Here is a 25,966-nt window from a genome sequence, read left to right as displayed (position 1 = left end):
AAATTTATCTAAATTAGTAGCCAATTGACCACTTTATAAAACCTTAATTAATTTCCACAAAACTGTACAATCAGCGAATATACAAACTGTATAGGGTTGTTACATGATAGATACATTTCCATGCCAAAATACAAGCTAGAAATCAATATCATGCCCTTGCGTCTCTGGTCCAACGCTTCAATATATATCGGCTAGGGACTATCTTTATATTCCTATAGTCTAGCACTTTCAGTGCATGGCTACACAAAATTCCTCCAGACTCGAACTTCATACAATTGCAAGCAACTAAATCATCTTCCAAGCTGTATAAAACAGTGTAATGACGAACCTCACCATATGTACTGACTTTATACTCGACTGAGGACATTGCATCCATGCATTGGTTGATCACGATGTTGAGAGAGTTTTCGTATTCTTGGTGAAATGCTTTTAAAATGATGGGCGTGTATATTTCACTTACCTGCTTCAGCATTATGACGTCTCCCATCAGTCTTGGGACGTGCTGGCCCATGTCATAGTTAGCTTCCAATTCTTTGTAGCGCCAGTCATTGACCACCCTTCCAAAATGCTTGACAAACTGGAGAATATGCGATTCATGCTTCACGTACTTTTTAAGGCTAGCAATAGAGCACTCAGAGAGGAACGTAGTTTCTATGTCAGCTGAAAATATATGCTTGCTGTATGGCAAAGCCCACTTCACCCTCTCTTCAAATACGCCATGCAACCACTCGTTTTCCCATAGACTGTAAGCATCCAGCATGACTTTCCAGGAGTTAACAAAGTCTTCCTCATCGGAGTGGAGAAAGCAACCACATAGATCGCTGGAAAAAGAATCTGAGCCAGCAACTACTTGGTTGAGATGTTTGAGTGCATTTTGATATATTTGCCATGTGCATACCCTGTGTTGAGTTTTAGGCAGTTCAGAGCTGATTACTTGCGATAATATAGCATCTTTATCAGAGAGAACAGTCCTTGGGATTTTTCCGGACATTGTTGTTATGAAAGTTCTCAGTAGCCACTTGAAAGACTGAGCTGTGTCATCGTAAAGAAATCCAGCACCGAAGACCAGTATCTGCTTATGATTATTTATTCCAAGAAACAGGACTAGAGGCCGCCAATCTTTGTTGAGACGGTATGTTATATCAAAGCAAACTACATCACCAAAATCTCCATAGTCTACCAGCATCTTCTCGTCAGCCCAGAAGAAATTGGTCATTTCCTCTTCGACATCAAGTTGTACAGCATAAACAAAAGATGGATCCTTCAGTTTCTTGCTCTGGAAATACTGGTGGAAACTTTCAGCTTCTTCCTGAGTCATGTTCCACGCACGTTTGGATGTAAGATTCATCTCATGATCTATGGGATCAAAAATGGGATCGTCCTGACCTCCTACTCCTGTTAGTAACATCTCAGCAACCGACTTTGGCAGCATATCAGAAGCTCCGGATGCAGATGCTTCCACAATTTGATTTGTCATAGAACTCCTCTGTGATCGCAGCGTGCGAACTTTACAGGCAGGTACAAGCTCATGATTGTGGCATTCTTCAAAGTGGGTGACACGGTACCTACCATCAGCCTGACGAGAAATGACTAATTGTGCCATGCACCCAACTCTGGTTTCCTTTCGAGGTCTCTTCACTTTTAAACCTCTTTTGTCGTTCTGCCTATAGCCTTCTCTGAAACAAGTATATCTCCTAGATGCCACAGCTCCATCTACTTTACTCCTGTTCACATAATCCTTTCGAATACTGAAACCTAGTCGCCCAGCATATGCATTGTAGAATTCATAAGCATGATCCTCCGAGTCAAAACCCATACCCAGCTTCGGAACCCCATCTGGCACTGGAGCAGCAGCTGATTCGGCCTCAACAGCCTCAACAAAGGATATCCGCTTCTGAGATGGTAGCAAATGGGCTGTGAATGGTGTCACAAACTCATGATTGTGCCTCGTCTCGAAATGGATGACACGATATTTGCCGTTTGTTTGACGTGTAATGGTCATGTGAGCTAGACAACCAGTTCTTGTTTCTTTCCGGGGTTTTGTATTCATATCACGCTTACTGGATCCATAGCCTTGTCTGTGGCATGTATACCTCCTTGATACGACCAAGCCAGTAACCTTACTTTTATTAACAAAATCTTTTCGGATGCTGAAACCTTCAATCAGAGCATATCTATTGTAACACTTGTGCGCATGCTCCTCAGATACAAACTCCACCCCAAGTTCCGGCACTATGTAATCTTCAGCTTCATCTTTTACATCTTGAATGGATCCAGATGAGGCATTAGAAGGGGTTTCAGCTATAAAAACTTGTTTATCATCAGTATCCATTCCCAGCTGATTGTCGGAGGAAACACCAGGACTACGGCTATCTTGCTCACCCTCAATATCTCTCCCATTATTTCCACTGATGCGTGTCTTAGGACTCTGACACTCGTTATTGGCATCATTGTTTAAACGACCATTTTGGCTCGTGAACTCATGTTTACCATCGCTATCAAAACCTTTTTCCTCTGATGACGAAGAATTGAGGCAGCTATATGTGCTCTCACTATCCACTTCCATACCATCTTTCTCAGTAGAAGAAGCTTCCCGAATCAATGACACATCTTCACCAACAAAGACCCCCTCAGCATCATACGAGAAGCTTGAAACTTCACGTATCTGATTTACACAAGTATCCACTAGTGCAGTAGGATCCCCTTCCCCTATGACGGCATCCGCAGAACTATTTATCACCCCTGCACCAAGGCCAGAGTCCATGGGCATTCATTTACAACGAAGAATCCTGAAAAAACGAATTCTTAAATTTCAAGCGCATCAATCTATACAGGCTAAGAAAGATAGTGATTATAATCTAGTTTTCCTCCTCAATGTGCAAACTAATGCATCAAAACAAAACCACCAATAATGGCTAAACAATTTTCACTGAGTTGGAATAATATCAAATTCTTTGATATCTATAGCTGAAACAATCAGTAAAAGTTCTTACTGAATTATTGAATCTTCGATCAATTTACACACAAGCCGCATTGCCATAACTAAAGATCAATTTCCATAGTTCTGCATTTCATAAAAACAGAATACCATGTTTGCCTCCAGAGTTATATTATGCATATATTTATCCGTTTCATGCCTCCAAGGAACAAAGAGCCCTAATTACATTGCACGAACTTCACAAATCGAAAAATTAAGCTTAAATTTAAATTCCATGAAGTTTGTATCGCACAATAGGCTAATTATGAAAAATCCCCAAACCAAAACCTACTGGAAAATTGTTAACTGATTGCTCTAGGTCGAACGAATAGTAATTAAAAAAAATCGGGTCTACTATTCTATATTAAGTCCATCAGAAAATATACGTATATAAATGTTCATGTGAAAACTGAAATTAGAGATTGATTTTTCTTCCATTCGTGTTCAATTTGATGTAGAAATATGCAGCCAGAAGAAACCTGATCGAGGAAGCAGGAAAAATGAAGATGCTCCAAACGACGTCGGATCCGCTCCGCCGTTGAAGTGAGACGGAACTCAGAGAGTAGCGCGGTGGATAGAGAGAGAGAGAGGAGCGGCGCCTCTGCTGTAACTTTCACTCCAATCTAATCAAGTGGGAAACAAAGCTGTGGTTTATGCTCAGCGATTCTAGAGTCGATATAGGGATTGAAAAAGCGATTTATGCTTTTAACTCAACATTGCATAAAACCGGAGAAATAAATCGATATTAAAAATTTTGGTTTTGCCGTTAATGGGACATAATTTTATTTAGATATCAAACTAGCGATGTTTTTCTTCATATCACTTATGTTTATTTTTTTTTAAATTAAAATCGCGGTGACAATTACTCCATTTGCCTAACTTACCTAATGAAAAGACACAAAATCAAAAACAAGTTGGATCATTTGGAACTTGAAGTTTTTATAAAATATTCCCTCCGGCCCATTAAATATGAAACTTTGCTTTTATGTACGGAGGTTTATATAGTATTGTTTTATAAGTTAATAAATAAAAAATAAAGTAGAAATTATGATATTTCATTTTAGGAAATATTAAATTTAAAAAAGATAATTTTTAAAAAAATATTTCATTTCTAATGGATCAGACATATTAGTACAAATCATTTGACTAAATCAAATTGCTTCAAATCAAGTACTACCAATCTTCATCCCATTTAGCATTATCCGCACTAACTTCCAATTTGATAGAAAATAGTTCTAACATTGTGTTTCTTCGTTTTCGTCGCCACCTTCAAAATAATGATCCACGTGATAGATCCTATCCAAATACTCCAAAACATCAATGGTCGAAAATCCCGACAATTTCATACTAGACTTGGTATCCACTACCCTCAAAGTGGTCAGTCTATAATCCGGAACCACGTCGACCGAAGACTTAAGCCTTTGCGCCTCCCTAGTCTTCTTGTCTTTGGACTTGGAAGACGGGCACATATAACATTCACGGCACATTGGACGACCAGACTTGCCTGTAAACTTTGAGTGATTGGTGGGCTTGATTTGAACTTGAGTAACTTGATCGACCTTGGGGGTGGAGGTGGGGCCATGGGAAGCCCGCAGTCTAGGTCGCGTGTTCCGCATAGCGGATATGACGGGATAGGTCTTGGCCATGCCATTTTGGTGACCATGTTGCTTCATTTTTTTATGCCTAAATGTGAGTTGAGATGATGAGGGAGTGGATGAGAGCTTTCTTAGTTGTGTGGCTTTATATAGACCAAAAAAGAATATTAGCTTGGGGAGCAAGGCCAAATGAGATAAGTCAAATAAGTCATATTATTATACGCGTGCATATCAAGTGGATATACACATACTATATTATTGAGTGTATAGTATACATAAAGTTATTATAGGCAGACTATGATTAAATAAAAAATACTCCCTCCGTTTGAGAATATAAGTCTCGTTTTTTAATTTTGGTCTATCTGTGAATAGGAGTCCTAGTTCGTAATTACTATAAACGATAAAGAGACTTCACATTTTATTAATTCATTACACTCATATATCATTTAAAACTAATATACACAAGTGTTACATATATTCCACTAACTTTTTTCCACTCTTTTATCTTAACATTTCTTAAAATAGTATCGGAAAGAAATGGAACTCCTATTCACAAACGGAAGAAGTAAATTATTGAATCTTGAAAGTTAGAGAAAATATAAAATAAATAATATCAATATCCAATATTCCAATTGGGTGATTTGAAACGGACGGCGGACGGTGGAATAGTAATTATTCGTTGGAAAGGTAATTTCCTCAAGGTCATTCATTTCTGGACCTGTTCATTTTTATGTACTTATTTCATCCTAAAAAAATAGATAAATTTTTAAATAACATTAACTTTAATTGCATTAATAAAGTAAGAAAGCGATGAGAAAAAATAAGAGAGATGAAAAAAAGATATTAGTAGAAGAAGTGTTAGTGGATTGTGTGTTCATATTAAAAATGATGTGTATGATTATTGTTTATTGAACACTTTATATATTTAACTTGGTCTAAAATAGTAAAATTAACGATTCTTTGAGGATGGAAATTACAGTTGGATTTTTTTTTTTGTTTGATAAAATTAAATATATTTATTTTTTCTTATTTTCTGCAATCTCTATTGTAGTATTCTCTAATCTATATTTTAATCTCATTATTTAATAAGTTTATTCTCGTTACTTTTGTAACATTCCAAAACATGGCCAGATTGAAAATCATTTTCTAACATGAAATTCGCCGATTTGGAGTTAAATCCTTAGGGCACCCGCAACGCTGTGCCGTTGCGGTTCCTATGCCGTTCCGGCGGAACGGTTCCGCGGCGGCACGCGTTGCGGGGTGCGTTCCGTCGCCGTTCCGTGCCGTCGCCATTCCTATGCCGTGCCGCGTTCCGTTCCGGAGGAACGCGGAACGGAACGTTCCGCCACGCGCCGAGGCGACGTGGCGGCCTCCTATTCGACGCGTGCAGCCCACTCGCTGCCCCGCGAGTGGGCTTCGTCCGGTGACGCAATAATTAATTTTTTTAAAAAAATTCGAATTTAATAAAAAAAAAAAAAAATTGCAACGGTAATGAGACCGTTTTTTTTATATCCGTTTTTTATATCCGTTTTTTATTTTTTATTTTATTTATTTACTCTATAAATACTCCTATTTCATACTCATTTCAATCACAAACACACATCTATTCCTCTCTATTTCCACCCCAATTTTCATCTCAAATCAACTATATTTTCCTTCTCCCAAATTTAATCAAACTAATGGATCCTTATGAACAAATGCGTCAAATATTGGAACAATCACTTGAAGAAGATCGACGACGGGAGGCGGAAGAAGCCGCGCCACCCCAACGACGCTCCCGTACGTACATCCATCGTAACCGGGAGGAAGCCGCCGCAAGGTTAGTACGCGACTACTTCTGCGATAACCCGGTTTGGGGAGATACGTACTTCCGTCGCCGTTTCCGCATGGGGAAACCGTTATTTCTCCACATCGCGAATACTTTGGCAGCCCGGGAAGAGTTCTTCCAGGAAGGGTTCGACGCGGTCGGCCGTCCCAGCCACACGACGCTGCAGAAATGTACTGCAGCAATCCGCCAGCTTGCGACTGGACAAACGGCCGACATGTTCGACGAATACCTCCACATCGGAGACAGTACTGGGCGAATGTGCTTGCTCAAATTCTGCCAAGGCGTCCGGGCAGCCTTCACCGATGAATTTCTCCGAAGGCCAAGCACGACCGATTGTCAGTTCCTGCTCAACCTTCACGAAACAGTGCACGGATTCCCCGGGATGCTCGGCAGCGTCGATTGCATGCACTGGCAATGGAAGAATTGCCCGGTGGCGTGGAAGGGGTCCTACACGAGCGGCCACAAAGGCACCCACCCAACCGTTATACTTGAGGCCGTTGCCGACTACCGCCTTTGGATCTGGCACGCGTACTTCGGGGTCCCCGGGTCGAACAACGACGTAAACGTGCTCCACCAGTCCGACCTCTTGACCGAAGTTTTGGATGGTAAAGCGCCGGCCATCAACTTCGTCGCCAACAATCGGCTTTATAAAATGGGGTACTATCTCGCCGATGGCATCTACCCGAAGTGGCCTACCTTCGTGAAGACGTGCAGTGGGTCTGCGAACCCAAAGCAGACTCTTTTTGCGCAGAAGCAGCAGGCTGCTCGCAAGGATGTGGAGAGGGCGTTCGGGGTTCTCCAAGCGCGCTTCAACATCATCAAAGCCCCGGCTCGTACGTGGTTCATGGAAAACATGGTCGACATCATGTATACGTGCATAATCTTGCACAACATGATTGTCCAAGACGAAGGACCCGAGGCGGGAAATTGGTTCGACGACGAATCCCCCGGAAGCTCAACCGCAAGTAGTCCGCCTCGAAGTGGAGCGCATCCTTCTATACAAGAACGGTTATCTATTCGTGCAAGGACACGCGACTCTAGTGCCCACACCCAACTCCAATATGATCTAATTGAGCACATTTGGGTAAATTTTGGCGGATGAAATTATTAAAATTGTGTACTTTTATTTTTTTAGGATTTTAATTGTGTGCTTTTTATTTTTTTACGTTTAAGTTGTAATTTTTTTTAATGTTGTGTGTTTTTTTAATAAAGTGTGTTTGTTTTTTAAAGTGTGTTTATTTAAATTGAATTGGGTTGGAAATAAAAAAAAATGAAATTGAATGAATAGTAATTTAAGGAACGGTTAAGGAACGGTTAAGGAACGGAGGGTTGCAGGTTCCGTTCCTTAGTTAAGGAATGGAGTAAAAAAGTACAGTGTGGCCCTCAAATAGTGGTTTAAGGAACGGTATAGGAACGGTATAGGAACAGCGTTGTGGATGGCCTTAGAGCATCACTAAAGCTGCGGGCCGGACCGCAGGGTCCCGGCCTGGCGCGATGGAGGATGGCGAGGAGTGGCCCAGGACGCGCCTGGTGCCGCAGTTGAGGCCTGGCGACGCTCCCTGTTGCGGCCTGGCTCGGGTTCGAGGATGTGGGGCCGTGCCTCGGTGCGTCCTGGCTCGGCGTTGGACGCCCTTCGGGCCAGACCTATGCCTCAATTTCTAATTTTTTTTAGGTTGGAAGAGGAAGAAGAGGAAGAGGAAGAGGAAGAGGGAGAGGGAGAGGGAGAGGGAGAGGGACGGCGGAAGAGAGCTGTTTTTTTATGTTTTCATTTTTTTATTTATAGTATAATTTATAATTATATGTTAGAAATTTGAAAGTGAAGCTCTTATTTTTTATTTTCTTATTTTGATCATTTTTTTAATTTCTAGTTTATAATTTATTATTTTCGAATTAAAAATGAATTTCTTGTGTTATAATTGTTCAATGTTTTCAATTTTTACAAGTTAAATGGATTGGAGTTGTGAATAATGCAATTTAAAAGTTGGGGCGGGATGGGCCTGCAGGGTTAGAGGAATTGTGGCTTGAGACTAAAATTTAAGGGAATAATAACGTGGAAGGAACTTGGGGCCTGAATCCGGGCCGAGGTTGTGGATGCTCTTAGAAATCAAGAATAGAATTAATTAATGATTCAATATAAAATTTTATATGAAATTAAGGCACTAAGAAAATTCTAATATGAGAATTAGAATAATGGAAATGATTTTAGTAGAATATGTAGTAAAATCGATCGAATAAACTATCAAGTGTGGTTTAAAACAAGTTGGATCATTTGGAACTTGAAGTTGTTATAAAATACTCTCTCAGGTCTCATTAAATATAAAATTTGCTTTTCAGCATGGAGTTTTATGTTTTATGAATTAAATAAGAAATAATAAAGTAAAAGAGAGGGAAAAAGTAGAAATTATGGTATTTCCATTTTAAGAAATATTTCATTTTGTATAGGACAATCTAAAAAAGAAATATTTCATTTCTAATATGATAGACAAAGTAGTACAAATCATTTGATTAAATCAATTTGCTTCAAATCAAGTACTACCAATCTTCATCCCATTTAGCATTAGCCACACTAACTTCCAATTTGATAGAAGATAGTTCTAACATTGTGTTTCTTCGTCTTCATCACCACCTTCATAATAATGATCCACGCGATCGATCCTATCTAAATACTCCAAAACATCAATGGTCGAAAATCCTGACAATTTCATACTAGACTTGGTATCCACCACTCTCCAAGTGGTCAGTCTATAATTCGGAACCACGTTGACTGAAGACTTAAGCCTCTGCGCCTCCTTAGTCTTCTTGTCTTTGGACTTGGAAGACGGGCACATGTAATATTCATGGCACGTTGGACGACCACACTTGCCTGTAAACTTTGAGCGATTGATGGGCTTGATCTGAGCTTTAGTAACTTGATCGACCTTGGGGACGGAGGTGGGGCCATTGGAGGCCCGCGGTCTAGGTCTAGGTCTCGTGTTCTGCATAGCGGATATGACGGAATAGGCCTTGGCCATGCCTTTTTGGCGACCCTGCTTCTTCATTTTTGTTGGCTAAATGTGAGTTGAGATGATGAGGGAGTGGATGAGAGCTTTCTTAGTTGTGTGGCTTTTTATATAGGCCAAAAAAATATATATAAGCATGGGGAGCAAGGCCAAATGAGATAAGTCAATAAGTCAACCACTGTATTATTATACGCGTGCATATCAAGTGGATGTACACATACTATATTATTGGGTGTATAGTATACATTAAGCTCTAATAGGCGGACTATTATCAAAAAAAATTATTGGATCTTGAATAAAAGAGAAAATATGTACTCCTCTGCTCCCAAAGAAAATAAGACAGAGGTAGAGAGAAAAAAATAATTAAAGTATTGTTGGTGGAGAATGAGCCTCATCTCATTAGAGTGAAAATAGTTTTCAAAATTGGAAAGTGCATATTCTTGTGGGATAGATTATAAAGAAAAGAATGCATATTCTTATGTGACTGTGAGATTAATAAAAAATTGTATCAATATCCCAATTGGCTGGTTTAAAACGGACGGCGGACGGTGTAACTGACGATTACTTCACACTAAAATTGATTTCTACACATTTTGGATATTTTATTAGGGCATTTCTCAGTTAGAGCATTTTTAGGTAGATATAAATAGTGGAATAGTAATTATTTGTTGAAAATGTAATTTCCTCAATGTCATATTTATTTCTGGACTGAGGTCATGTTTATTTTTATTTACCTCTTGTATCCTCGAAAAAGTTAATTTCCTCGTGTCGTATTTATTTCTGGATTGAGTCGTGTTCATTTTTATATACTTCTTTCATCTTTAAAAAATAGAGAAACTTGTAAATAATATGGATTTTAATTGCATTCTTAAAGCAAGAAAGATATGAGAAAAAATAAGAGAGATGGAAAAGACATAGTAGAAGAAGTGTTAGTGGATTGTGGGTCCATATTATAAATGATGTATAGGATTATTGTTTATTGAACACTTTATATATTTAAACTTGGTCTAAAGTGACTCAAAATGGTAAAATTAATCTATTTTTTGAGGACGAAAATTATAGTTGGATTATTTTTTTATTTTGGTAAAATTAAATATATTCATTTTTTCTTATTTTCTGCAATCTCTATTGTATTCTCTAATCTATATTTTAGTGTCATTATTTAATAAGTTTATTCTCATTACTTTTGTAACATTCCAAAACATGGCCTAGTTGAAAATCATTTTCTAACATGAAATTTGCCGATTTGGAGAGAAATCCTTAGAAATCAAGAATAGAATTAATTAATGATTCAATAAAAAATTTTTATATGAAATTAAGGAACTAATAAAAGTCTAATATGAGAATTAGAATAATGGAAATGATTTTAGTAGAATGTGTAGGAAAATCGATCGAACAAAATATCAAGTGTAGGAGTATGAGGGATTATATAATAAAAATAAAATAATACAAGATAATAATTCTACAAATACAATAAAATGTCTATTTCTAAATAGATAGATATATGGTGGACGTTTTTACCATGTTGGAAAGCCTGAAATGATCCAATGACTAAATCTTCGAATATACTCCCTCCATTTCCAAATAATATGCACTTTGGGTTCGGCAATGTTTTAATGTAAAATTGATAAAATAAGAGAAAGGTAGAGAGAAAAAGTAAATAAAGTATTGTCAGTGGAGAATGAACCTCACCTCATTAGAGCAAAAAAAAGTTTTCAAAATTAGAAAGTGCATATTCTTGTGAGACAGAATAAAAAGGAAAGATTGCATATTCTTATAGGATGAAGGGAATATAAAATAAAGACAGACAAGATAAAATCAATAGAAAATTCTAGTAAATCAAATAAGAAAATAAAAACAGAAAATTCTAGAAACGGTAAGCATGCTATAAATATACCTAACCTCTCTTTTTAACTTGCGTTTTGACACCTAGTTTCGCATGGAGGCTCGACTCCCTCTATCTAATTAAGAAGTGGTATTTTTAGTGCAAACCATGATTGACATATGATCTGTACTGGTCAATACCTTCTGTCTAACTAAGAAATATTATTGATGTAAAGTGTAAACCAGGACACACATCATGTTTTATGTGTGATCTGTGTACTGGCCAATACCTTTTGTCTAACTAAGAACTGATATTATTGATATAAAGTATAAACTAGACACACATCATGTTTTATGTGTGATCTGTGTACTGGCCTACAAGAGTGATGACATGTGTGATCTGTACTAATAACAAGAGTGATGACATGTGTGATCTGTACTGGACAATAACAAGAGTGATGACTTGACTACTCCTGGGCGTACAGAGGAATTAAAATTATAATAATTGTAATCCAACACATAAAAAGAACTCCAGCTACAAGTTTCTATTTCATTAAAATTATGTAATTGTAATTGAGCACATAAAAGAACTCTTATGTACTGCTCTCCCGTCACAACTAAGATGACACGCTTTCTTTTTTATTTTGTCCTAATTAAGATGCCATATTTCTATTTTTAATAACTTTCCCTCTCCAATGAATACACTCAACTACTTTTTTTAACATTCTTTAATAAAATATTCAACTATCTCTATTTAATATTTACACCAACTTTTTCTCTTTCCAATTAACTACATTAGCCAACAGCTCTTAAAATCTCGTGCGGGCTAAAAATGTGTCATTTTACCGGTAGGAGGGAGTATTAATGTAATAAAGGTAAAATTATTTCTAAGTAGATTAACCACTTCATTTTTACTAAAACTAAGCCTAATTATAGTAAAATAATACAAGAACAGTAGCAGAAAGAAAAAAACAATTGTGGTTTGTTGCTGAAAACTGCGCCAGCATTGACAGAAATCCTCACGCCGTGGGGTTGGGGGTCGTTCAGAGGAGTTTTCCGGCGGTTCTCCGGGAACAGCGGTGGGCTTGGCCGGCTCCACTTTCCTCCGCCGCTGCGCGGGTCGCCAGCTTCGTGCCTTGACGAAGACGGCGACTCGCCAGGCGCCCACGACATTTTTGGCAACACTACTAGCGACTCACCAGTTTCGTGCCTTATCGAATCTGGCGACTCGCCAGACCCCTACTGGCGTTTCTAAAATGTGACTGACCTGAAGTAGTTTTTATTTTTAAAAGATAAAAGATGAAGATAATATTAATTTTATAATAAAATATGAATAAAAAGAATTAATGAAATATATATTTATTTATGGTAAAAAAAATGAAAAGTATCTTTAAACGTAGGGACGGACGGCAAAACTGAGATAACAAGAAACATCCCTATGGCCCTATTCACGTTCGTAACATCAACAGGTTAATTTTCTAAAATGGGCCTCATTAATTTTCAATTATTGAGAGTCGGCTTGACAATTATAAATTATGGGCCTTCGCTAGCCCAATTATTGGCGGTCAAAAACACACTCACTCAATCACTCTCTCTCTCACACACAAACACACATCAGTTCTCTGAAAGCGAAGATGGCATCATGGATGGCCGGAAAAGCCCTAAAAGCCCTAAATCCCTTCGCTCTGAGAACCCTCACCTCCTCCGCGCGCAGCTTCAGTGTCGCCGTGGCATCCGGCGACTCCGAGAGCGATCATTCATCATTCACCTTCTCCTCCAAAGATCCAAAACCCGGCGAGGGAGACGACACAATATACGTGAAGGGGCGGGAAAGGGCGTCCGGTTCCGTGAGCATGCCGATGTCGTTCATGACAGGCTCGATTGTCGGGAAACGGTTCTACAATGAGGTGTCGACGAAAGAAGCCGACGACGGGATTGGGTGGAGCGTCATGCTGGATTACAGGACGCTCAAAACCCCCTCAAAGAGGAATCTCAAGTGCCCAACCCTAGCTCTGGCTAAGGCCATTGCAGCTGAGTGGGAGTACCAGGTGCATTCCTGTCTGTACCTTGTGTTAGGGTTTTAACTTTTCTCTGCTATTTGTTGTCGAATTGAACTATCATAAGCTTGACCTATTCTTAGAATTATAGGTTTTCTGCATTGATTTTAGCAAGTGACCAAGTGTGATGTTCAAGGTCTGCAATTTTTTGTTGAATTGATTTTTAATAGCTTTACCGTCACAAATTTTGATTTCGAATGTTGGTTAATCTCATTCTTTTTCGGTATACGCTAGTTCAGCTTCATTGTAGAACATTTTATGCAGAATTAGTTTTAGGAACAATTAATATGCATCACCTGCATATTAATTGTGGATCGAAATCGTAATTTTCTACTCTTTTTTATCATTTTATCCAATTTATATTATGTTGATTCTGTCTGATTCACATCTTCCCTGGTTATTAGCAGTTTTGATGTCTTTCCAGTGTCTCTATTAGTTTTCTGTGTATCCTGGTCAAGAACTGCTTTCGAATTATGATGGTACCTTGATATTGTCTGTTTAACTGGTCTGGGAAACCGACTATCGTATTCATGTAGGCACCCGATGACCGATGTGTGTCATAGCCTTTCCTTTGTGTTTAGTTATAGGGTGCTTTGCAGCTTTATAAACTACAGTTCGTATTGAATGTCTAAAATGTACTTTGGTTTGACGTTTAAGGGGTAAATCTTTGTCTTGTAGCTAGCAGATGGAATTAGACCATTTACGATGCCTCTGATGAAGCTTGCTTGTACTGCATTGGAAAGAGTACCGGTCACTAGGACAAAGGTAATAGAAAATCTGATGCAAAAGTTCCATCAAGATCTGGTATTTTGTCGTGCTCCCCGAGACAATGATCTTACAAGGGATCTCCGAGGTGTGTATGATATGTGTACAGGTCTAGTTATGCTAGTATTTTGCTCAAAATCTATGTGATGTGAACATATAGTTGCTTGTTTCAGAATTGCAGGTGGAGAAATTCAGTCCCCTAATTAAATGGGTGGAATCGGAATTTGGCTATAAGCCCGTTGTGTACACTAGTTTCTTTGGTGGAAAGCAGGAAGATGGTCTTGTTAAGGCTTTTGAGAACGTTCTTAAGAAAACAGATGATTATGAACTAGCTGCAATCGATGCAATTGCTGCTGCTGCACACTCTTTGATCATTGCAGTTGGCATGTTTCGTGGGAAGTTGAGTATTGAGCAAGCGATTGAGTTGATAAGACTGGAGGAAGATTTACAGGTTGATAGGTGGGGTTTGGTTGAAGGGGGCCATGATCTTGATATTGCCGATCTTAGAGTTCAAATTTCGTCTGCAGCTGTGTTTTTAGGACTTACAAGAAAACATTAATATCTGCCTTAATTATAGTCAGGTAATATTCCCAGAGTGAGCTTTCCCTTCCTGGTTACTAAGTGCCATATCTTGCAAGAACCAAATGGTTAGTTGGTGTTTTTTGACATAGCAAGTTATGTATTCGACCTGAAGATAATAAACATAATAAAAGAATGTTGAGAAGTCAGAGTTCTTGTGTGTAATACTCAGATATTTCCTGCTCTTTCCTCATTGTTACTGCACTTTCTTTTTCTTGACCTTTGAATACTCATCATGAACTACCGAGATAGATGGGGGTGAAAAGAGAACTGCCTTATGTACGTGTATGTCGATCTTATCTCAGGACTCAGATTACATATATGACTCATTTTTCATGGATCAGATCATTTCTAAGTGATTTTTAATAAGATTTCAATGTTGTTATGTATCTGAAGTGCTTATAGAATTCCTCCACATTGTTTCAGAAGATGGTGTAAGTTGATGTTAATGTATAAAATACATATATGTATACATGTATATCATACTTTGCAGATCAAGGATCGCCTTTGCAGCACTGGATGCAGACCGGTGGCTGTGTCGTGATATCACAGTAACAGCAGGCTACATCACAGTCACTGCTACAACCTGCAAGTAAAGCAACCATCAGAGTAGTTTAGCAAATACTAGAAGAGTAAGATGTATTCACGTCGAGCTATGCAGAGCGCACCGGTTAGAGTAACGTATTCAGACATTCTTAGGGTTTGAGGGTTCACAAGGAGGGGGAGACGGGCATTTGCTCCGGTAACTCGTGATACTGGGTGATGAAAGATCACTAGAATGATCACATAAACAGCAGCTAAATTTGTGATCTTTGTGAACATGATGGGTTGTGTGGTTAGTTCTTAGGTTGTTGAGGATGTTATGAGTCTATATATATAATGGGACCATATTTTACAATATTGTCATCCATAAACTGTGCCAAGATTAAGAATTGGGTGTTCAGAAAAGAATTCTGATAAGAATTGAGCCCATTCTAATCGTATGTGTGGAGGCCCCATCTTTTAATGAGGCATCTTGTTTTTGCCGGGAGTTTAATTTGAACCCGAGAGAGAGAGGTGAGTGAGTCGAGCTCGATTTAGCTGTACTCGGGTTGGTAGTCTCGCAAGGCTTCAACTCGAGCTTGACATTACTCGAATTGGCCTTATTATGGTATGTCAAGCTTGAGTCTAGGGTTAATTGAGATTCAGACATGTTTTCAATCTGAAAAATTGAGTTGGGTTTTGCCCTTAATTGAAGCTTACTAAACTTGGTACTACTAACTAGTCTCCTTTAATAATATTTTTATTATAAATTATTTTAATGTATAATTGGAAAAGTACGAGAGAAAAAGTTGGCATTGTGAAAAAGGGAAAAATGATGGTTATTTTTACACAAATAGAAATGATTAATTTTGATGGGTGAAATAAAATGAGGACATAAAAACTATTTATAGAAGTGGATTATTAGCTTGGAGACGCAATATTTGCTTTTCAAAAGCCAACGTAAATTAATGGTCGATTGAAAACAAATTTGGAGAAGGCCTTAAATTAATATATTGGTTTAAATTTGAAAAATGAGTACTTAGAAAATAATACTCCTAATAAGTTATAATACGTGCAACGTAGTGGTATGCTATGTATATTAAAATATGGTAGAAAATGTGAATTATAATGTCAACCCAAGGATTATGCAATTTGCAAGATTGCATATTATGTTTATGTGGAAAAATTGTAACAGTTGCTATTTTCTCATCTCCTAAAAAGCCGTTGTGAATTATCTCTTATAATCTTCATTATCTCATTCTTTCTCTCTCTAGAAAAACACAATTTTCGTTTTTCTCTTCCACCTGAGCTCTAAAGCCTGCAATAATGACGTCTGTAAGTTTCTTCTTTTTTCTAATCTTATTTTTGTTGATTGATTTGCAGATCATCAATAAGCCGATTTGATTACTAATTTTTATTTGATTTTATATTTATCTGTCAAGACATGATCAAATGTAATTCATGTTTTTGTCCGATTAATTTATGTTTGATGTAATTGTTATAAGAATCTAGCTTTCTTCATGACCTTTTCAATTTGTTTTAGTTTTTTGGGTAATTTTTGGTTTCTATTTTAAAACTTTTTATCTTGATTTGAGGGAGAATGAATTGTTTTAGATTTTAATTCTTGCCATAAACTTAACATGCGAAATAAAGACAAGCATTTATATGGAGAATTAATTATCACACTAATGTACCTAATTGGTAGGTTAGATCATTGTTAACTTCAATTAGATCGACTAGGTTGGAACAATATGTGCATGGGAGCAATTGATGAACATTAATATTTTTTCCTCTTTCTCTCGATGGGATAAAGTGATTTCAATTTATTCGCATCGAAAAAGAGATGGTACTAAAATTTTGATGGCATGTGAATTTTGTGGAGCGTAGCAGAACGAGAAAGGACGGGCATTGCCTAAATTCGGAGAATGGGATGTGAATAATCCGGCCTCAGCGGATGGATTTACGGTCATATTTGCAAAGGCACGGGACGAGAAGGCCAAAGGCTCGGCAGGGGGATCTGACCAGCCGGCCCGCACTCAAAGCACGGCCCAACACGATGCGCCCCGCAAGGTCTTCTATATAGAATCTCATAATTTTATTCCACCTCAAAATAATTATATGGAAAATATGATCTTTTTCTAACATTTTTTTTTATGTATTAATACAGACGAGTTGGCTTTGTTGTTTCTGAGGCGTCAATTTGCGTTTTGGAGCCCTGGAAATTAAAATTGGAAATGTGCAATTGACAAGAAATAGACACACATATATATAGTGGTCAAATTCTATTTGATCGACTACTGTCATATTTTTTTTTATTTTGTTTTTGAAATGCATATATGTGTAACCAATAAATCGATTGATTGGCAGATTTCCATATTTCCTATCAATTATTGTTCTTGTAAGACTCTCTCTCTTCTCTCTCTACACACACTTAAGTAATGCAAAAACAATATTTATGATGAAGAATATATCACTTGGATCACACTGTACAATTGATTTTGATCCACGAAATGATATTATTGATATGATATTTATTATTCATAAACTTACTTGGTAAAAGAAAGCTGCTAAACCCAAAAATAAATCAACTAACGAAACACATAATCAATCATGAATCAACCAAGTATTGATATCAAATGGTGATGATTCTAAAACATGAACTCCTCTTTGAAAAATCAATAGAAATTTATATTCTCTATGCACAGGGTGAATCACTACTAAATCAAAGTCTTATAGTAACCCACACACTTTATGCACTAGGGAGCGACAATTAAATGAGATCAACCGCTCCATGATCATAGAAACTCTCATAAAGCTATCAATTTTCACCACTAACTTACGAAATCATAAATAACTGATGAGCTGAAGCCCATAAAATATTCACCAAATTATAATAGTCAAAATGGAACAAATTCAGTATTGACCAACAATGCCCGACCTCCGTGATATATATATTTAGTAGTTTGCGGGTATATATATTTAGTAGTATTTCAATATTAATTTATGATATATGCTAAATCTTTTGTTTTCTTTATTTCACTAATCCGCGATTAACACGTCTAACTTAACTTTTTTTTATAGGGGGACAGGGACACGACTTAGTTATAACACCACTTTTATATAGAAAAGAGAAAATAAATGTACAATAATAACACATGATCAATAAAGAGATTTTAATAAAGGCACGTATAAATGCTAACATATCGCTAGCCCGGAAAAGTAGGAACAAAAACTTAATTACCTCCATTGACGAGGTACTATTTCTATAATTCACTCTTTTATTAATCGATTATATTTTATTTGCTTTATTTGCAACAGTATAAATTGTTATTGTTGTTCACCTAAATGGCTTAAGGTTTGGCCATCTGATTCAACCAACTATTCAATCAACTAATTCAATTTACAAAAATTAAATGCTGCTGCCATCATCCAACTGTCCCCCTCTCACCATATCGTCTCATTATTATATGTATTTACCCTAGTAAATTTAGTTAAAACCTTGTCAATATAATTAAGAGATTATACGAGGAGACTGATATAGAAGAAATCAATGAAACTTGAATTAAAACTAAATCATTTGAAGAAAGTGGTAGTCAAGGATAACAATTTCCGACCCCACCCAAAAATCTGATACCAAAGTTAAAAAGTATATGAGAAAAACCATATATACGAAAATTATTGAATTTGTGTTATTGACAATCTGATAATTTTGGATTAAGTTTGAGTAACATGCTAAAAAATATTATTATTACTACTATTATTAATTTTAAATATACTTTACTTTTATTTCTATATTAATGTAAATCAAATTTGAATTAAGTAAATTGGATTTTTATTATGTAGAGATGTTATGCCATGTTTAAGATAAAAGATAATATGAAAAGAAAATACGGAATCATGCAACATTAAATAAAGACAGTATGCCTTGAAGAAAATACGGAATCATGCAACATTAAATAAAGACAGTATGCCTTGAGGTCACGGGTTCAAATCTTGCAGCATGATGGGAGACTTTTGACCTTAATCTGCAAACCCGTTCGACCAGAATTAATCAGATTCCGCCAAAGTCGAATTCAGTAGTCAAACCAAAAATAATATCCTATTTTAGAGCACAATTTTAATTTCAAACTAAATAATTTTTCTTAAATTTCAAAAGTATTTCAATAATCAAACAATTATGGGATAGATTACCAACTTCCATAAAACTAAAATAAAGTGGTCATTACTCATTAGTCTTTACCCAAAACTATGACATAAATGACCTTAACAAATGAAAACAATTTGTTTATTTCACACTACCATACAACAAACCAACATATATATAAATGTAAATCAATTTGTTAACTAAAACCCCAAATCTCACACACACACACACGCACGCACTTCCTCAAAATCATCTCTGATGGCGGACTGCATCTTCGAGCAGCTCAAATCTCAGCCCACATGGCTTCTCCTCCTCTTCTCCCTCGGCTCCATCTCCCTCCTCAAACTCTGCATCTCCTTCCTCAATTGGGCCTACGTCAATTTCCTCCGCCCCGCCAAAAATCTCAAGAAATACGGCTCGTGGGCCGTAATCACCGGCCCAACCGACGGCATCGGCAAGTCCTTCGCATTCCAGCTGGCCCGAAAGGGGCTCAACTTGGTCCTAGTCGGGCGAAACCCTACCAAGCTCGAGGAGGTTTCTGCCGCGATTAAATCCAAATTCGGGGCGATTCAGATCAAGGCGGTGGTGGTGGACTTCTCCGGCGAATTGGACGACGGCGTTTCGAGGATCAAGGCGGCGATCGAGGGCTTGGATGTGGGTTTGCTGATTAACAACGTTGGGGTTTCGTATCCGTACGCGCGATTCTTCCACGAGGTGGATGAGAAGCTGCTGAATGATTTGATTAGGGTGAATGTGGTGGGGACGACGAAGGTGACGCAGGCGGTGCTGCCCGGGATGGTGGAGAGGAAAAGGGGGGCGATTGTGAATATTGGCTCTGGTGCTGCTATTGTTATTCCGTCTGATCCGCTTTACTCTGTTTATGCTGCTACTAAAGCGTGAGTCTTTTTGCTCTTTTCTTGTTATTTGTTTGATGATTAGCTTATCTTGTTGTGGCTTGATCTGTTTGCTGTCTCTTCTTTTTGCCATTTTGTTGGTGTTTTCGTGTTTGGGTGTCTCTGTTTTGTTGCGTGGGTTGATTGATTTGCTGGTTTTGGGTTGAATTAGCGTGTGAGATCGGTTATTTGATACTCCATTTGGCATTATTTGTGAGGTTTGAACTGTTGATCTCTCTCTTTTTCTCTGTAGCTTGATGATGGGATTCAGATTTAGTAGAGAAGTTGATGGATTTCAAATGCTGGGGAAATGTTTTTTTTCGTGCCTAACCTGGAATTTTCTTTAGATTAGTTGATGTTTAGCTTATCTTGGCTCTCTGTCTGTGGCTTGATACTGGAATTTAGTATGAGAAGTGAATAGATTTGAAATGTGAGGAAAAAGTTTGTTTCTTTGTGTGCCAAATCTGGAATCTGGTTAAATTGTTTGCTGTTCAGCTGATCTACGTGAATTTGATTTCTCTCTCTCTCTAGCTTGATGCTGGAATTAGTATCGAAGAAGTGGATATATCATCTACTGAGTTGCAATTGATTCAGTAGTTTTTTAGCCGTCTTTCTTTTTAACTTGAAAAATAGATATATGTAAAAAGTGGTGGTTTATTGTGTGCCTATCTTAGAATCTGGTTTCAATTAATTTTATGTTCATTGATTTGCTGGTTTGTTTATTTGGATTGAACCTTTTTGAAATGCGTATTGGGAATTAATGAGCTGTTATAAGTTTGGTAGTTTTTGATGTATGCCATTTTCAATTTTGCTTGCTACTGGAATTTTAGTATTGTAGATGTTAGATGTAAAAAGTGGTTACTTTTTGTTCCCATTTTAGAATGAAGATTATTGTGGTTTTGAAATATGAATGAATAAGTATGTGTGTATGCTCGTGTATTACTGTTTTATCGGGTGATTGGACTTATATGATGGATCGAAGGTTATTTTTATGACTCGACTAATTTGAGTGAGATTATGAAAGGGGTATCAACTTTGTTTGTTAGAACTACTGTTACTAATTTGAGGTTGTTTGCTTTTCAGGTATATTGATCAGTTCTCAAGATGTTTATACGTTGAGTACAAGAAGAGTGGGATTGACGTACAGTGTCAGGTATGTCCGCTCGCCTATTCAGCACATTCTCTTTTTCTTTCTTTGGAGTATCAACTTTGTATCATGAATCCCGTTGCGTTAGTCATAGTGCCTTTAAATTTCCATAAATTAGGGTTCATGTTTAGGTCGGTAGATTTCAAGCTCCAGTCGACATGAGTTGCTATGACTGACTATCATTTGATTCTACGTCGAAGCCTTTATATAAGCTATCGTTGTGATTAGCATGGGCGTCAGCCCCTAAATCACAAAAATTAGGGCTAAATCTGTTATTCTGCTCCTGGTAGGTACCACTGTACGTTGCCACGAAGATGGCATCAATCAGAAGGTCGTCTTTCTTCGTTCCATCAGCAGACGGTTATGCTCGTGCAGCTCTGCGTTGGATAGGCTATGAACCCCGTTGCACTCCTTACTGGCCGCACACCCTCCTCTGGGCTGTGGCAAATTCAGTGCCCGAGTCAGCCATTGACGCTTGGCGCCTCAAGTTCTGCCTCGCCATTAGAAAGCGAGGACAGCTCAAGGATTCGAGGAAAAAGGAGTAGAAAGCTGTTCTATCTCTACGTTTCATTCTTTCATTTCCAAGAAATTAGTAATTTGTGTAACTTACATGTAACTTTCCTTGTTTAGAACTTGGATGTATTTTCTCATTTTTCTTGAAAAAATTCTTAGTGTGTACTACTCTGGATCTTAGTGTGTGTCCGTGCTTAAAGTGTACTGATGAAATGAAATACGAGACGAAATTCTGTGTTGAAACCAAATGAGTAACAAATCAAGAACTGCGTTTTCTAATTCTTACACCGTTGGATCTTCTTGACCCGATCCATGTTTTCGTGTAAAAACACGAGCGAACATGCTCACCGACCTCCTCAGCGTACGAGCCTTGCTGTTGCCTGATTTCTTTCCGAGCTGTGCCAAGACGTCCCTCATACTCTGATCAAACCGGCGTCTGAATGTAGGGTATCTCGATATTGACTTGGTGATCCAGATTAGCCTTCGCCCTAGAGCCTCGAGCTCGGCCCGTTTAACTTCCGATTCAGGCTCTGGCCCGACGTGGGCGCTCTTCAATCTCATGGCGTCGCCGCTAAACAGCACCAATTTGCCCAAATAATGCTCTTCTATCTCAGAGAGGCTAGCAGCTTTGATTTGCTCTTTGATGATCAGCAGAGGGTTGAGAAACCACTCATAAATCACGTCTTATTCACCTGTATCAACGACTTTCTCTCTTTCACGTTTCTTAAAAACTCAAAAAAATTAGAAAAAAAATCTCTAACTTACTCAACAAAATGCCACCACAATCAGCTCTAGCTGATCTCACAAGTGTTTGAAGAATGCAGTAAGCAGGCAATCCAACGGTGAGCATTCTCCGGTTCATGGCCTCTTCGACGTCGATCAGTTTAATCGTGCCTTCGGAAACCAAAACTTCGCCTAGACGCTGACACTCCTTGAACAAGGCATCAGCTAGCTACACAAGACGAAAGAGATGGCGAAAATCTTAGCATTACACAAGATAAAAGTTTGATGAACGCATTCCATACCTCGAGAGGCTTCACCTCGAGCATCCGGGAAGCCCTAGGAGAAGGCGGGGAGCTCCGGATAGAGAGGGAAGTTGGCAGTGGAGAGGCCTTCTCTCTGTAACGCGGTCTGGGGAACAAGGACCCCTCGGGCATGTCAAGAACGTCGTTGCTGTATTCATCATACATCGACACCGAGGCAACGATGTAGCACAGTCCCAACCAGATTGAGCTCTCCTGATACACAACGACAACTGCGTAAGCACCCAAGAAGACAGACGACACGATGGAGCAGACAACGGCTGCAGCCACGACCAACGGCCAGAGCAAGACCCCGAGCCCTGCAAAGGGCACACATATGGTCTCCAAGAAGGGCCCTTCCCGGCCAACGCAGTCTTGCAGCAGGCGATGCCACCCCTTCACGAGCATGTAGGGGCTCTTGCACAAGGCGAGCGCTGAGATCACAGGCAGGTCCACCACCACGCCCGCAGCTCCAGCAACGAGAGCCAGAGGAACGTGCAGCAACCTGCACACAAAATTGACATAACATGAAACCGAGAGACGGCCTAATGACAGAAAAGGGGGGAAACGAAACAACACCGGATTTCATAGCGTTCCCCCTCGTGATGGAGGAGATCATCCATGATTGAGAGGTAGGAATGGCAGCAAACATCAGAGAAATCCGTTATCATAGTGAAGCTCCCCTCCACACCACTCCATGTCCCATCCTGCAAATAATTAGAAAGAAACACAAACCACACCATTTGAGAAATGGAAGGACTTGAGCTCACTATCTCTGCTAGCAACAGTTGCATACACAAATGCAGTGAGATAACTTGCTGCTCTTCCCCTCTCCGACTGCCCGAAAAGTGGCAAGAATCGGGGGGGGAGAAGAGGCCGTATGCTACCCCGGACAGAACGCTGCAGGCAACGCCGATCGGTGGCCATGAAATTAAGGCAGCAGCTAAACATATGCAGATTATGAGCTTCAAAACTGGACCAAATTGCTTTGTGCTGCAAATATGAAGGCATTCAAGAACAATAAGCAATGTGGTTGCAATCATTGTCACAAAAAGGTTCAAACTTCAAAAACTAACCTTAAAATGCAATAATATGTGTAGAAACAGTGCATAGGCCAAAGAAATAGTATTGTCCCAGAAATTCCAGTTGTCACTATGACAAGTATTACAGGTAACATAATGATGCCTGAAATGGAAAATAAAAGCTTCTATCTTTAAGCACATATTAATTCAAGAATCTGAGATTAAAACAATGAGGAAAAAATATTACTACTACTAAACATGAGTTGAAAAGATGGAATTTTTATGCAAACCTTTAATGAATCCAAGTATCAGAAGACTGCTGAAGAAAGGCTAGAAACATAACAAGTTCCACAAAGAAGCCCAAAACCCTCTAGAAGTTTCCATTTTGCTTCTCAACTCAATAAAATAACCTATCTCAGATTTCTGCCAATGGATACCTCAAGAAAAGAAAATGAAGTAATTAAAAAGACAGCTTTTTTCTTCACTCAACCTTAACTTCATCAAAATACTAGGAGGAGACAAGAGGGTTCTCAAAACGAGGGAAAATGAGCTAACCTAAGAGTATCATAAGATTAAAAAATTGTTCGAATTTTGTTTGTGATGAAAAAGTTTTGATTTGATAATGAAGTAGAAGATGCAGTGGATTTTGTTAGTGCCATAACTGTGGAATTTGTGATGATGAAATAGTTAGTTTTGCAATTGAAATAATTTTGACCAACTTAGAAGAATGGATTTAATTAGTCATACAATTAAAATATGATCTTTGTGTACTTATGGACAATATTTACATTGGGTGATTTTTTGAATTTCTAATGAACTGAATTTTCAAGTTATCGTTGAAAATCAAATACGTACGACCATTCAAAATTGAATTCAACATTTTGAATCTTTACAAAAGGAGTTGGAAACATGGAATCTTTACATTCCATATCATCTTCGAATTTCAACATTGTCCCAACAAATCTTGCATCCAACAAAGATTTTGAGTTTTTGACAACCTATATTAACCCTTTAATGTATAAATTTATTTCCTAACACACGGTTACTTCTTAATGAAATATCAGCTAATTCGGAAAAATTCTTAATCAATTGCACTGATTTATGTGATTGAGATCCATCTAATAATCCCAAGACAAGCTCAATGGTGTTTGATTTCTATCTAATCACAACTTATGTGATAGAGATCCATCTAATGATCCCAAAACATGCTCAATGGTGTTTGTATCTAATCACAAACGAAAGGGGATAAATTGGATCTCGCTATAAAAACTAGATCCCAAAGGATTGGATGAGAGAGAGGGAAGAGAGGGAAAGAAGGTATATATGATGAGAGATCCATCTGGACTGGGACGATAAGACTTAGTAGATGAATGTGTGTCATCTTTTTCATCTCCCTCCATTGTTCGTCGTATTTGGAATGTCCCATAAAATTAGCCTCTTCTATTTTATGGTGTCATATTTTCCACTAAAAAATACTACTCCGTATAATTAATTTTTGTTATTTCTTCTACTTTAACAATTGTGCATTAATTTCTATGGCGACTAAAATGTCTCATATTTTTGTGTGACGAGAGAGTATGGAAGTTTTTATTTTTCATTTTCCTTGAAAAAAATCGTACTCCACCCCGATGAAATCAAACCCCACTTCTCTACAATTCAATTTAGTAACAAGCGATTTTGATTCAAAATATTAGAACTCAGACCATAATATCATCATCGTTCAATACCATTCCCGAGCCTCCCAAAATCAAGTGAGCATCAAACATTTATCAAACTGCAAGGCTATGTCAAAGAGCCTCTGTTGCGATATATAAAGAGATAAGGAGATCTAGGGCATAAATAAAATTGGGGTATAAAAACAAGGAGAGAGATGTTGTGCAAGTAGTATATAAACAAGAACTTATATTTAGGGCACAAATATATTTTGGGCTTTGTAGGGCAAGGCCCACGTTGGACAATGGCCGGAATTTGTGAATCTATATTACTCCTATTAAAGCCTCATGGCATAACATTACCGATATGCTTATATACCTTGTGTGGGCTCTTTATATGAGCATCACTCTTATTTGACGCACGTTT

The 25,966-nt window shown here is 38.1% G+C and overlaps 4 protein-coding genes and 1 pseudogene across 6 annotated transcripts; 2 read left to right on the top strand and 3 right to left on the bottom strand.

Moving 5' to 3' along the window:
* Positions 1-3: 3 nt before the first annotated feature.
* LOC121809253 (protein FAR1-RELATED SEQUENCE 5-like) lies at positions 4-3,643 on the bottom strand. 2 transcript variants are annotated; one of them, XM_042209780.1, is made up of 2 exons: positions 3,457-3,643; positions 4-2,789 (listed from the first exon to the last, which is right to left on the bottom strand). In XM_042209780.1, the coding sequence occupies exon 2, from the start codon at positions 2,768-2,770 to the stop codon at positions 149-151; it is 2,622 nt and encodes an 873-aa protein (XP_042065714.1). In that variant the 5' UTR covers positions 2,771-2,789; positions 3,457-3,643; the 3' UTR covers positions 4-148. The 2 variants fall into 2 exon arrangements, with proteins under 2 accessions (XP_042065714.1, XP_042065715.1); XM_042209781.1 differs by having other exon boundaries at positions 4-2,742; positions 3,457-3,642.
* Positions 3,644-8,994: 5,351 nt separating this feature from the next.
* On the bottom strand, positions 8,995-9,438 carry LOC121809066. The gene has a single exon (XM_042209618.1). The coding sequence runs from the start codon at positions 9,436-9,438 to the stop codon at positions 8,995-8,997; it is 444 nt and encodes a 147-aa protein (XP_042065552.1).
* Positions 9,439-12,795: 3,357 nt separating this feature from the next.
* Positions 12,796-15,880, top strand: LOC121809270 (ATP synthase mitochondrial F1 complex assembly factor 2-like). 2 transcript variants are annotated; one of them, XM_042209801.1, is made up of 4 exons: positions 12,796-13,271; positions 13,959-14,133; positions 14,219-14,626; positions 15,118-15,880. In XM_042209801.1, the coding sequence occupies exons 1-3, from the start codon at positions 12,858-12,860 to the stop codon at positions 14,602-14,604; spliced, it is 975 nt and encodes a 324-aa protein (XP_042065735.1). In that variant the 5' UTR covers positions 12,796-12,857; the 3' UTR covers positions 14,605-14,626; positions 15,118-15,880. The 2 variants fall into 2 exon arrangements, with proteins under 2 accessions (XP_042065735.1, XP_042065734.1); XM_042209800.1 differs by having other exon boundaries at positions 14,219-15,880.
* A 3,608-nt stretch (positions 15,881-19,488) lies between these two features.
* Positions 19,489-22,086, top strand: LOC121809272 (very-long-chain 3-oxoacyl-CoA reductase 1-like). Its single transcript, XM_042209803.1, has 3 exons — positions 19,489-20,186; positions 21,267-21,336; positions 21,621-22,086. The coding sequence occupies exons 1-3, from the start codon at positions 19,549-19,551 to the stop codon at positions 21,873-21,875; spliced, it is 963 nt and encodes a 320-aa protein (XP_042065737.1). The 5' UTR covers positions 19,489-19,548; the 3' UTR covers positions 21,876-22,086.
* A 39-nt stretch (positions 22,087-22,125) lies between these two features.
* On the bottom strand, positions 22,126-24,271 carry LOC121809065 (annotated as a pseudogene).
* Positions 24,272-25,966: the final 1,695 nt, after the last annotated feature.

The sequence above is a fragment of the Salvia splendens genome, chromosome 6, assembly GCF_004379255.2.
Source record: "Salvia splendens isolate huo1 chromosome 6, SspV2, whole genome shotgun sequence".
Classification (NCBI taxonomy): domain Eukaryota; kingdom Viridiplantae; phylum Streptophyta; class Magnoliopsida; order Lamiales; family Lamiaceae; genus Salvia; species Salvia splendens.
This window is presented reverse-complemented; position numbering and strand designations above follow the sequence as displayed.